The sequence below is a fragment of the Ursus arctos genome, unplaced genomic scaffold (genome assembly GCF_023065955.2).
Source record: "Ursus arctos isolate Adak ecotype North America unplaced genomic scaffold, UrsArc2.0 scaffold_14, whole genome shotgun sequence".
NCBI lineage: Eukaryota > Metazoa > Chordata > Mammalia > Carnivora > Ursidae > Ursus > Ursus arctos.
In genome coordinates, this window is record NW_026622808.1 from 24,648,187 (window position 1) to 24,661,563 (window position 13,377).

At 42.7% G+C, this 13,377-nt stretch overlaps 2 protein-coding genes across 2 annotated transcripts; both read left to right on the forward strand.

Moving 5' to 3' along the window:
- Positions 1–788: 788 nt before the first annotated feature.
- LOC113249389 (olfactory receptor 7A17-like) lies at positions 789–1,721 on the forward strand. Its single transcript, XM_026490907.2, has one exon. The coding sequence runs from the start codon at positions 789–791 to the stop codon at positions 1,719–1,721; it is 933 nt and encodes a 310-aa protein (XP_026346692.2).
- Positions 1,722–10,382: 8,661 nt separating this feature from the next.
- LOC113249387 (olfactory receptor-like protein OLF4) lies at positions 10,383–11,315 on the forward strand. The gene has a single exon (XM_026490905.2). It carries the CDS (start codon positions 10,383–10,385, stop codon positions 11,313–11,315), a length of 933 nt encoding a protein of 310 aa, XP_026346690.1.
- Positions 11,316–13,377: the final 2,062 nt, after the last annotated feature.

Below are 13,377 nucleotides of genomic sequence, written 5' to 3' on the forward strand. Positions count from 1 at the left end.
TATCCCTATTTTCCTTTTCTTCCTAGCACCCCTCACCATCTACAAAAGTGTAATTCTCTTATCTGCTTATATGTCGTTTTTTTTTTTTTTCCATCACTATAGGGACTTTTGTTCTCACGTAGCTGATGCTCATTGCTCATGTAGTGCCTGAAACACCATCAGCAGTCAATTTATATTCCTGAAATATATGAAGAATTTCTTAGTAAAGCTACAAAATACATAATTTCTTAGGGAAGAAGCTAATTAAAAAGAAAAATACCAGATGTGGCAGAGGAGATCCTCTAAAGGAGATCATATCCATATACAACTTATTAAAAATTATTTCAGAGAACATCTGGTTGGCTAGATCCAATGAGCGTCTGAGTCTTGATCTCAGCTAGGTTTTGTTTTTAAAGATTTTATTAATTTATTTGAGAGAGAGAGCAAGAGACAGCAAGAGGCAAGGGCTGGAGAGGAAAAAGCAGACTCCTCGCTTAGCAGGGAGTCAGAAGCGGGGCTGGATCCCAGAACGCTGGGATAATGCCCAGAGCTGAAGGCAAAAGCTTGAGTAAGCCACCCAGGTGCTCCCAGCTCAGCTTTCCTCTAGGGTCCTGAGTACAAGCCCCACGTTGGGCTCCATGCCCAGCATGGAACCCACTTAAAAACAAAAACAATAAGCAATAAACAAAATACAAAGTATGTCTGGACTGCAAAATATAAAATATAGCATTTCAAATCTGTGAGTAATGCATGTTTGTCTGAATATCAGTCATGTTATTTCCCTCTTTTCCAGAAGACACATCTACCTTATGGAACCAAAAAATTATACACAAATTTCTGAATTTGTTCTTCTGGGATTTTCAGAGAAACCAGAACTGCAGCCCCTCATATTTGGGATTTTCCTCTCCACGTACCTGATCACTGTGTTTGGAAACCTGCTCATCATCTTGGCCATTAGCATGGACCCCAACCTCCACACTCCCATGTACTTCTTCCTGGCCAACCTGTCCTTTGTAGACATCTGCTTCACCTCCGCCGCTATCCCCAAGATGCTGTGGAACATCCAGACTCAGAGCAAAGTCATAACATATGCAGGCTGTGTCACACAGATTTATTTCCTCATACTCTTGGTCGTGTTGGACGTCTTTCTCCTGAGTGTGATGGCCTATGACCGGTTTGTGGCCATCTGCCACCCCCTACACTACACAGTCATCATGAACCCACGGCTCTGTGGACTGCTGGTTCTAGTGTCCTGGATCATCTGTGTCCTGAATTCCTTGTTACAAAGTTTAATGATGTTGAGACTTTCCTTCTGTTCACACTTCCAAATCCCCCACTTTTTCTGTGAACTCAATCAGATGATCCAACTTGCCTGTTCTGACACCTTTCTTAATAACTTGGTGATGTATTTTGCAGCTGTCCTGCTGTGTGGGGGTCCTTTTGCTGGGATCCTTTACTCTTATTCTAAGATAGTTTCTTCCATACGTAGAATATCATCTGCTCAGGGAAAGTATAAAGCATTTTCCACCTGTGTGTCTCACCTCTCCGTTGTCTCCTTATTTTACTGCACGATGCTCGGTGTGTACCTGAGCTCTGCTGCCACCCAGAGCTCCCATGCAAGTGCTGTGGCCTCGGTGATGTACACGGTGGTCACCCCCATGCTGAACCCCTTCATCTACAGCCTGAGGAATAGAGACATAAAGAGGGGTTTGAAAAGAATCATTGGGGTTCCAGTGATGTGAGGGCCAAGGGTCCTGGGGCTGAAGGAGTGTCCATGATTGCAGGGCTCACAGCCTCAGAGCCAGGAACTGCTATTCTTTGATCAGACTCTGGACATAGATCTGATCCTTCTATGTATTTCCTGGATTTTCCATTTGTTTGAATTCAACAGTCTTCATATAGTGAAGTACTCACTTTTTAAGCCTCTGATGTTTCTGATATACAGACGGTATCCTCTTTCCCCATTTTCAAAGGGTCCCAACGTTTCTTCCAATTTTGTGTCACAACAGTCTTTAAATTTCTGTATCTTACACAGGACATGTTGGATTTCTTAAAAATAATTTCATTTCAAGTGACTTATACCATGTCAAGTAAATTTTCCCTAGCTTTTCTAAAATAATAATCATGACTTGTATGCTTCATATAGAAGAAAGTACACTTGGCCTCTGAGCCCCTCAAGAAACTTTATTGTAGAGGAAAATACAAAACCCAGTATTGACCTTGTGTCTGTCCATCTTCTTACATCTCTACCTTCATTCCTCTTCCTCATCACTGTTCCCTTTAAGTCTCAGGCTCCTGACAGAGATGCTCAGGCTAGTAAATCCTAGGCACCCCCTGCACCCTGTGCTTGTGGACATTCCCACAGATGCTTCCCTGACCAGAGCCTCTGCTGTGGCTGCACCAGCCCTTGGGTTCTCACTGTGACTGCAAGACAGGCCTCAGCAGCACCATCAGAGACTCTAACAAAACCAGGTCTACTCCTCACAGGTCCTGGAGGGGACAGGGGATCCCAAAGGCTTTTCCAGAGGTTTCAGAGGGGAGAGACACAGTGAGAGGGAGGGAGAGAGTGAGCTCCTCTGAGGGATCTACCTTTATTAGGGTCCATGGCCAGAGTGGTGAAGGGTTTGTGGGTTTATCCCTTTGTAGAATTTTATATGACTAGAAATTGGGTGTTGAAGGGGAAAGGGGGGTCACTATGGTGTCCGTATGGAGGTGACCCAGGGCTTTCTGAAGAGGTACTTCATGGCTGGGACCGCCTGAGGGCTTATCTGGTAATAGTGTCCCACACCTGGCAGTGTGCTTACTCAGCATGGCTGTCTTTGAAATGGATGCCTCAGAAATCAAAAGCTTACTGTCGGGCACTTTCTCTACAATCATGCTGCTGTGTTTACGAACCAGTCCCCTGCTTTTATTCTGTGATTTGGTCAGTGTCCAGAAAGCCTACCAGAGTCTCTGGGAAGCACTGATTAGCAAACATCTCTCTCCCAGTGGCGTCTACATGGAAAGGCAAATTTGAATAAATTGATGAACCTGGTGTGTTCCTTGTGTCAGGGTGACTGTAAATAAGATGAAGCAACATTTCAAAACACTCATTTTGTTACTACACAAATTGTCTTCCTTCCTTCCTTCCTTCCTTCCTTCCTTCCTTCCTTCCTTCCTTCCTTCCTTCCTGTCCTTCTTCTTGTTCTTGTTCTTGTTCTTTTTCTTCTTCTCCTTCTCCTTCTCTTCTTCTTTTTTCCATCACAGTTCATGCTGTGCATCTATTTATTGAAGCTGGAAGATGTGTGTCCACAACTGAGTAGGTTTATTTATTCATTGAGATGAAGCATTGGTTCGTGCCTTGTATGTTCCATCACTGAATTATCTTCTTGTTTCTACTTTAAAACTTCCACTGCTACCTGCTAATAGGACTCTTCTATTGGCACAGGAAATGACTCCCTTTTCCTGAGATTTGCCACAGATGCTAAGGGATGGTGAATGAACAGTATCAGCATCACTCATTTTTACCCCCTTCCTGCTCAGAAGTCTCTTCCACCTGTGTGATCAGAAGACACTTCACGGGAGAGCTGGCTGTCCTGCTGCTCGTGTGGTTCAGGGTCACCAGTTCTTCTGCACAAACATGCATGTCCTTCAAACTCCCCCAGTGACCCGGAAGGAGCCCACATGTAGTCACTTGTTCATAAAGCCATCAGAAATAGACGTGAGTAACAATGACCATGACTGGTCTCCTCATTTGTCAGGTCCTGTGCCACAGGTAAAGGCAGCACATGATCTAACTGCCTCAGGTCTGCTCACTTGGGTGATTGTGTCAGTCAGCTCTCACTGTGTAACAGGCTGTCCTTGACAAATGGGATGTCATACTGATGTGTGGTTGTCAGGTGCAAAGGTTAAGAGAGAATTCTTGATCCATTTTATGATGCAAACTGGGCTTTTATTATAGGTCAGGAAGCATAGACAGAAAGAGTGGCATGGGACTGTGAGGATGACTGGTTATATATTTTTGAGTTAATGGAGGGAGGGGGTGCACATAATGGAAGTTTCTAAAGAATTTGTATATGTTGGACGTGAGGTTTACAAGACCTTAGAGGTCTGACTATTGTCAAGATAGGCTTCCTTTTAGTCTCTGATAAAGCATCAACATTGAGGCAGCCATGAGCTCCTGGAGGAGTGTCACACTCTGCGTGTCTCAGGGATTCATCAAGCAAGGGCTGTAGGTTGTAAGGAAATTGACTTCTATCTACATTTCTCTTGCCTTTGTTCTCCTCATCAGTAATCCCTTTATGATCAATTAGCGTTATTTCTGGGAGGCTTTTCTGATCTCTGCAGGGCTCCTCCTGGGTCTGGAGTCAGGAGTGAATCTGCATGTATTTCTAAGGCTCATTCATGGTGTTTACGTGGTTGTAGTGCTTCTCTGTACCAGTCAACTTATGGTCTTATTACTACATTTCCATATGTAAGTTATTCTTCTATTTGTGAATTAAATTAACTTATGTGAATTATTTGTATTTCATCCCACTGTTCCTACATCCATATAACTCTTGCTTTCCTTCTCTGACAGAAGAGCTCTCTCCCAAACCTCCATGGAGAGTCATTGTGCTCTAATCCTACCCTTTGCATTGTACCGAAGGTATTTTCCCACATAATTACATCATTGGAGGATAATGACACACAATAGCTGCATATTCAGAGTGCTCCATTTGATGAATTAAGGAAGCATCACAAAAGTGAAGAGTACACAGTGCATGTTTCCATATATGAACCTTGTTAGAAACAAATGAAATGGGTGGACATTATTTTTTTGTTTCAAAGAGAACAGTCCAGCGTGGTTGTGTCTTCTCTATGTGTGTGTGTGCATGTTACACATTTTTCTTTCAAAGAAGCACAGTCCCAACTTCTGTACACACACAGTCAATCTATTATTTTGTCTTTTGTGTTGAAAGGAATCCTGAGAGACAGTGGAGAGGATAGCACTGAAAAGGATGAATGGTTGATCAACATGAAATAAATGGATGCAAAATATGGGCACAGAATTGCAAATTACACTGTGACTTTAACTTGATCATGAGTTCTTTTCCTATACCACTGCCTCAGAGGTCTCAGAGTCAGGCAACATTCACATTTATGCAACGATGAACTCATTGTACCAACTGATGGGGTAGAATATCTCTAAATCAAATTAAAATTTCTTTTCTACCTACTGTGGGTTTCAACTTAAAATCCCCATTCCCCATGGGAGCTGATGAATGAATTGAGAAGAGTATATTCAGTTCCCTCAAATAATGTTATTGACGATGTCCACATGAGATGCCTCTGGCTGCTGTAAAATATCCCCACACTACTTGCTTAAAACAAACACACATGTGCTCTTACAGTTCTGGAGTCAGAAGCTCGGAAGGAGTCCCATGTGGGGTTGAGCTCCTTCTAGAGGCTCAGGCGAGAAGCTGTATTCTTTCCAACTCCAGTCCCTCTGGCTGACCCCCTGATTCCTGGGCGCCTTGCTCTTCCTCCACCTTCAGAGCCAACAGGGTACCATTATGAATGTCTCTCAAACACCAACTCCTTTGCCTCCCTCGTCAAAATTTGGAGGACCGTTGTGACTACCTTAGGTCCACCTGGACATTCATAGCTAATCTCGGTTAGAGATTTGGTATGAGCATCTCTAATGTTAGCCGATAGCATCCCTGTTCAATCTGCAGTCTTATTCCTTCTTTGCTATAAGAAGTAACACATTGAAGGTCCTGGGGATTAAGATGTGGGCATATCTGGGAGGGCTTTCTTCTGCCTTCTTCAACGTCTTTTTCAGAAATGTATTATTTTGTGTCGCTCATAAAAGCAATACACATGGAATTTACACAGCTTCAGGAAGGAATGAATACACTGGTGAGGGAAACAAAGGCAAGGGAAATGTAGCTTAAATGAAATCTCCTTACAGCTTGCAGCCAACAGATAGATACCCAAAACATGCAGAGCATGACATTCCTCAAGGAACTCGTGGCTGCCTCAATGCCTAATGTTTTGTTTTATTAAAGACCAATGTCAACTTATCTAACAGCAGCAAGACCCTCAAGATGCTGAAAGCCTTGCTTGCAAATTCCTGAGTGACTTACACAATCCCTACCATTCACTAACTTCAAAGTATGTCATCAGTCACTCCTCACAATCCCAGTGCAGCTCTTTCTGCCCACCGGCCCTGTCCCCATGCCATAATAAAATCTCCTTTTGTGCACTGTCAAACTTGCAAGAATTCTCTCTTGACCTCTGGGCTTGATGATCCCTCGTCAGACACTCTTCCTTCAAAATTCCACACAAAGACAGTATTTGGTGCAGAACACGTGAAACCACCTACAGCTATCTCTTCCACAGGAACACAGCCTTGCTCACTGAGGCATCATCCACAGACCAGGACCCGCACATCAACATTCCCCGGGAGCTTGCCAGAGATGCAGACTCTCTGGGCCGCCCAGGACCTGTGATCAGATCCTGCATTTGCAGTGGGATCCGTGTGCACGCACAGGCACGCCGACGTTGGAGAGATGCTGGTCTAGATGCATCTCTCAGCGTTTACGGTTGGCATGTGTGACAGGATGATAATGTGGTGGGGGTGCTTTCCTTTGGATGGCAGGTGTTCAGCAGCATCCCGTCAGACCCTAGACATCCCAGGAGGAAAATTCATTTCTGGTTGAGAACCACTGACTCAGAGCTTGAGAACTAGAAGCTCCTGACAGAATGACAACCAAGGCCACCAAATACTCGGATATTTAATATGAACAGAACCCAAGGCAGCGCCAAGCACAGTCCCTACAATGTAGAATGGAGTTCATAAATGTACGTCCTCAGGGATAAGATGCTTAGAAACATTAAATCAAACAAACCATATGACACATGAATCTCACGCTGTATAGTACATAAAAAGGTCTCAACATGTCTGTTATAATTACTAACCATTTTATAATAAGGGAGTAAATGACAGCTCTTAACCTGTATAAAGTAAGAAATTCCTAATTGTAATGACCAACGTGTCTTGAAGCCAGTGTGTGTAGTGGCCAAGGTTTATTATCAGAAGAACCCCCTTCTCTGCTTTATTGAAAAGAAAAGTAGACCCTGTCTGGTGACAGCAGGGCTGGGCCCCACCACATGTCAACGCTTTGAAGATAAAAGCCCTAATCCAGGTGTGGCCCTTAGTCTTAGCCTTGGAGAAAATTATAACTCGCAGCTGAAATAAGGTGCTGGAGAATTCACACATCAGGAAGGGGGCAGGTTCAGGGAAAGGGAGTAAAAGAAACAAAAGAACTGGATTCAATTGACCTCTAACCCTGTCTTCTGGGGACCGAGATTGATTAGGCGAAACATCCTTTTTTCCCAGAGGACTTTTCCACTTGGGAATCATGTGCATAGACTCTGGAGTCACAAGAGGGAAATGTGCTCATGAGCAGACAGAGGAGCTCTAAACACCTCCTGGACCCCAGTCCATCAGCCTGTGCAACCTTGGACGGGAAGGGCTATGCTCCTTGTCTGTTTGTTCCGAGTCCTAATTCTGGCTGGGGGCCGATGCTTCACTCCTTCCTACTCTCTCGGTTGAAGTCAGAGCTTTAGTCTCTGTCATCTGCTGTCCAGGGAGGAATTCAGACTTCCACAAGGACACCTTCCTGTCACACACCCAGCCAGGTGAGTCCAACACCCCAGTGGAGCATGGATGACAGGGTCAGAGAGAATGGAAGCCAAGAACATTGACCCATCACCACCTGAGGCACAATTCCACCTAGGTCAGAGTGAGTGACCACTGTTTCTTTGCTTGATTAAATAATTAATGTATTTATTCAGTGCTAATACCAATTTCACAGAGTGACTGCTACTCACACTTTTGAAGGTCTTTCATATTCTTTATTATTAAACCGCTATTATAACGGTGCTAGCAAAGTATGTTGAGATTGTTACACTGAATGTGTGGTTCTAATCGGGTGTGAGGTTGTCCCCCAGGGGATCACTGATCACTGTCTGGAACCAGCTTTGCTTGTCACACTGAGAGGGGTATGTGGGGGACAGGAATGTCTAAACACCCCAGAATGCATGGGACACCCCCGACCCCAGGGCAGGCTCTGGCCAGAATGTCCATGGAGCAGAGACAGAGAAGTCCTGGGGTGAAGAACATCAGTATTTGGAACACAGCTGCCTTCAGCTTCTGCCTTCACCCTTGTAACACTTACTTCCTGCAGCAAATTCACAGTAACCCCTTGGCTATCAGTTTACAAGTTCCATCCACAAAGAATGTAGCATTGTTGCAGGGCTCTTGTCTCATGGAGTCTAAGAAGGGAAAGGAAAGAGCTATCAGGAATGGAAAGGGTTGTTTGTTTTTTTTTTTTTAAGATTTTATTTATTTGACAGGAGAGACAGCCAGTGAGAGAGGGAACACAAGCAGGGAGAGTGGGAGAGGAAGAAGCAGGCTCCCAGTGGAGCAGGGAGCCTGATGTGGGGCTTAATCCCAGGACCCTGGGATCAGGCCATGAGCTGAAGGCAGTTGCTTAAGGACTGAGCCACCCAGGTGCCCAAGGAATGAAAGGGCTCTGAATGGGTTGCCACTGAGGGTTTTATGGTTGTTCTTTTTTTTTTCTTTCTTTCTTTTTTTTCTTTTTACCTTTTAAACCTTTACATTTATTTCCATTGAAAAACATTGGAGGCAGCTGGCCTTGTGGTTGCTAACAGGAGTGTGACAAAATAAGTGGCTTTCAATGAAACTTACAATCTGGTTGAAGGGAAAGATAAGTATCTATTTGAAGCAAAATAGGAAACATGCCTCCAGGGAAGAATAAATTTTAATGAGGCTTCAAAGAGCTGGAAGGAGAGGAGGTCAAGTTTCAAGGAGCCTAAGATAAGGCTTGAAGGGGCTGTGCAGAGAGCATCACCTTGTGGCCAATTTTCAAAGGCCAGCTGTTCCCAGTCAAAGGAAGACAGAAGCTGAGGGTCCATGCAATGAGTGGGAAAATCAGGATGCTCTCCCTCATTTTCCCTGGCAATGTAGTTACAATCTCATTTCAGAAAGCAAAATGAAAACGAATCTGATGCATTTTTTTTAGGTCACTTCTTCCTAACGATCTCCAGTTTAAAGTATTTTATATGTTATCTATATGGCCACTAACATTTAATAAAAATGTTTAACCTCATTAGTAAACAAAGAATTGAAAATTAGAATAGCAATACAATATCTGTTTGGGGCCTATTAAATTGATAAAGATTTTATTTTTAGTTTATTTTTTAAATTTAGATTCCATTAGCCAACATATAGTACATCATTCCTTTCAGACCTAGAGTTCAACAGTTCATCAGTTGCATATAACACCCAGTGCTCATCACATCACATGCCCTCCTTAATGCCCATCACCCAGTTACTCCATCCCCCCACCCACCTCCCCTCCAGCAACCTTCAGTTTGTTTCCTATGGCTCATGGTTGGCCTCCCTCTCTGATGTATGGAAACTGACCAGGGAACTTGGTACATTTCTTGTTAATATCATGGTGGATTTGAGAATATCATGTCTCTATTTAGAACAAACAGGGTGGACTTGTAACTATCTATTTAGAACAAACAGGGTAACTTGTAACTTGTAACTTGTAACTCAGGTTTTCTTGTAAATATCATGTCTCTTTTTCCACATCTGAGATTTTTGTGAGACTGGTTATGTAGCCCCCTGGGTGACCCTAGTCTTGTGTCCCCTGTCTAACCCCGCCTGTCCCTTATCCAACAGCACTGTAAGTCTGTACTTGAGGCTGCTGGGTGAAACAGGCATTTCTTTTTTTTTTTTCTTAAACTATATCTAAGTTTTTTAAAAACGTTTTTTATTATGTTATGATGTACTATTATATAGTACCTCAGTTTTTTTATTATTATGTTATGTTAGTCACCCTATAGTACCTCATTAGATTTTGATGTGGTGTTCCATCATTAGTTTTTGATATCTCAGTTTTAGCAAACTTCATATTTGTGATGACCCCTTTTCTTCATACCACCTGCCCCCATTTGAAATGTTATTTAATTACCTTATTTATGAATGTATTCTTTCTCCATCATTGAGTGATGGGGACTTTTGTTCCTTAGCACCCTGTACTCCTTGCCTAGACAATGCCTAAATCATGGCCAACACTCACTGTATATTTCTGAAATTTGGAAGCATTTTTTAATTAAAATTATAGAACACATGGCCTTTTGGGAAAAAATGATTGGAACAAAAATGCCATCACTATGGTGGCACATGGGATTCCCTGAAGGGGACCAGAGGTATGCACAATGTATTAAAATGAATTTCTAGATTAGAAAGAAGAACGAGTAACATTTCAAATCTGTGAGTAGTGCAAGTTTGTGTGAAAATCAGTCATGTTATTTCCCTCTTTCCCAGAAGTCACCTCCACCACATGGGACCGAGCAATGAAACACAAATTTCAAACTTTCTTCTTCTGGGATTTTCAGAGGGACCAGAACTGCAGCCCCTCATATTCGGGCTTTTCCTCTCCATGTACCTGATCACTGTGTTTGGAAACCTGCTCCTCATCCTGGCCGTCTGCTCAGACTCCCACCTCCACACCCCCATGTACTTCTTCCTGGCCAACCTGTCCTTTGTAGACATCTGCTTCACCTCCACCACTGTCCCCAAGATGCTGTGGAACAATCAGACTCAGAGCAAAGTCATAACCTATGCAGGATGCGTTACTCAGATTTATTTCCTCATACTCTTTGCCGTGTTGGACGTCTTTCTCCTGAGTGTGATGGCCTATGATCACTTTGTGGCCATCTGTCACCCCCTGCACTACACGGTCATCATGAACCCATGGCTGTGTGGACTGCTGGTTCTGGTGTCCTGGATCATGTGTGTCCTGAATTCCTTGTTACAAAGTTTAATGATGTTGCGGTTTTCGTTCTGTACCCACTTCCAAATCCCCCACTTTTTTTGTGAACTCCATCAGATGATCCAACTTGCCTGTTCTGACACCTTTCTAAATAACTTGGTGATGTATTTTGCAGCTGTCTTGTTGGGTGGTGGTCCTTTTGCTGGGATCCTTTACTCTTATTCTAAGATAGTTTCCTCCATACTTGGGATCTCCTCAGCTCAGGGCAAGTATAAAGCATTTTCCACCTGTGCATCTCACCTCTCAGTTGTCTCCTTATTCTATTGTACATGCCTAGGAGTGTACCTTAGCTCTGCTGCTACCCAGAGCTCCCACGCAAGTGCAGTGGCCTCAGTGATGTACACGGTGGTCACCCCCATGCTGAACCCCTTCATCTACAGCCTGAGGAACAGAGACATAAACAGCGCTCTGAAGGGAATCATTTGGCTTCCAGTGATGTAAGGGCCTATGTTCCTGGAGTAGAAGAAGTGCCCATGATTGCAGGACTCACAGCCTTAGAGTCAGGAACTGCTATTCGTTGATCAGGTTATGGAAGTAGAATTGGCTCCTTCTATTTATTCCCTAGAATTTCCACTTGTTTGAATTCAAATTCTGCATGCATTTAAGTAACTCACTTTATTTATCTTCTGCTCTGAGAAACTTCAATAGCAGCGTAATCATGAATTCTGTCCCCAAATATCAGTGCAAATGCCCAGAATGGGAAGAAGCAGGTTTTTATAATCTCTCAGTCCTGGTTGCTTTTATAAGTGTATCTGTTCGCTAAAACTGCATAAACAGCTATTCTGAAAACACGTGTCTTCATATGATGCCTTTATAATTGGATGAGATCGTCTGGTGGGGAGTTGTTCTGATGTATTGTGTTCTAATTAACCATCTCTACATTGTATTTCTAAAGCTCATCTGCTATGTTGTGCGGAGCTGTAGTTTGTTTCTTTCTTCAACTAGCACATGATATTTACCCCATTTAAATACATAGGTTAATCTTACAATTTATGCAAAAATTAATTTACTAAATGTAAATTGCCTTATTGAATTTTGCTATTTCTATATCCTTATGTGCCACTTTGCCTTCTTTATGGTTATAATACATTTCTCCCACCCCTGTCAGGTGTGACAGCCACAGGTGCTTTTGATCCGATGTAAGTCATACACCTATTGCAGTTTACATACAATAAGCTACAGATATATTAAACGCACGAATTTCTGAATTAAGGGCACTATACTTGAATTAAGCATATATACTGTATGGGTTCATTTGTAAGAACTCAAGAAGATGCACTGGAAGTTTGATCTGCATTTTTATGTTATTGTTAAAAATGTAATTCACCTGGACATCTGTTTCCTTATTTCTGAAGGTAATGTGGAACTTGAAATGCATGTTGTGAGGAATAAATAAAGTGTTGAATACACTTTGTCATGTGCAAAGAAAACATTTGAGAGTGAGGAGTGTGTGTATGGACGTAAGTGTGTGCACTCATGCACATCTTTTAAATAAATATGCTCACACAAATGTGTGCAAACACACACACACTGGTTTATAATCCCATCTATTGTGCTGAAAGAAAACTTGAGAGAAATTTTCAGAATATTGAAATGAAAAAGAATGTTTGCATGAATGTGAAATAAGAAGAATCGAGAAATTTTGACACAAGTTAATTGAACATAATTAAAAAAAAAAGATTTAAAGTAGAATGAGTAATCTAGGGTGGGGTGCCTGGGTGGCACTGTCCATTGAGTGCCAGACTCTATGTTTTGGCTCAGGTCATGATCTCGGGGTCATGGGATCCAACCTTCTGTCAAGCTCTGTGCTCAGTGTGGAGTCTGCTTGAGTTTCTCTCTCCCTGTCTCTTCCCCTCCCCTCCCCCTCAAATAAATAAATAAATCTTTAAAAAATTAGGGTGACTTAATTTTAATAATGAATTACTTTTCCTATCTTAATGCCTCAAAGGCCCAAAATCAGAACCAAGTTTACATTTATGCAGTGGGGAATTCTCTGTACCATCTAATGGGGACAAATCTCTCCAAATTGACTCCAATTTCTCTACTTAATGTGGGATTTCAGCACAAAATGCCTTGGCCCAAGGGAAGCTAACTGAATGATTTGAGAGGCCCAAACTCAGTTCCTGCAAACACTATCTTATTGGACAAATATCTGCATTAGATTCCTTTCACTGTTGTCACAAATATCCACACTCGTGTCTCAAAACAAATGATTCTCTGATGGGTTTAGAAATCAGTAGCATGAAAGGGGTCTCACTGGGCTAAAATAATTATGTGGGTTGTGACCCTTCTGGATGCTCCAGGGGAGAACGTCCCCTTTCCTGCTCCACTGTCCAGTGGCCCCCACATTCCTTGGCTCATGGCCTTTCCTCCACCTGCAAAACCAGCATAACAGTAGTTTCAAGTGTCTCTCTGACTGCACTCTTCTTCCTCCCTCTTCCACATTTAGAGGACCATTGTTATTGCACTGGTGCAATGTGGATAATCCAGGCTTATCTTCTTT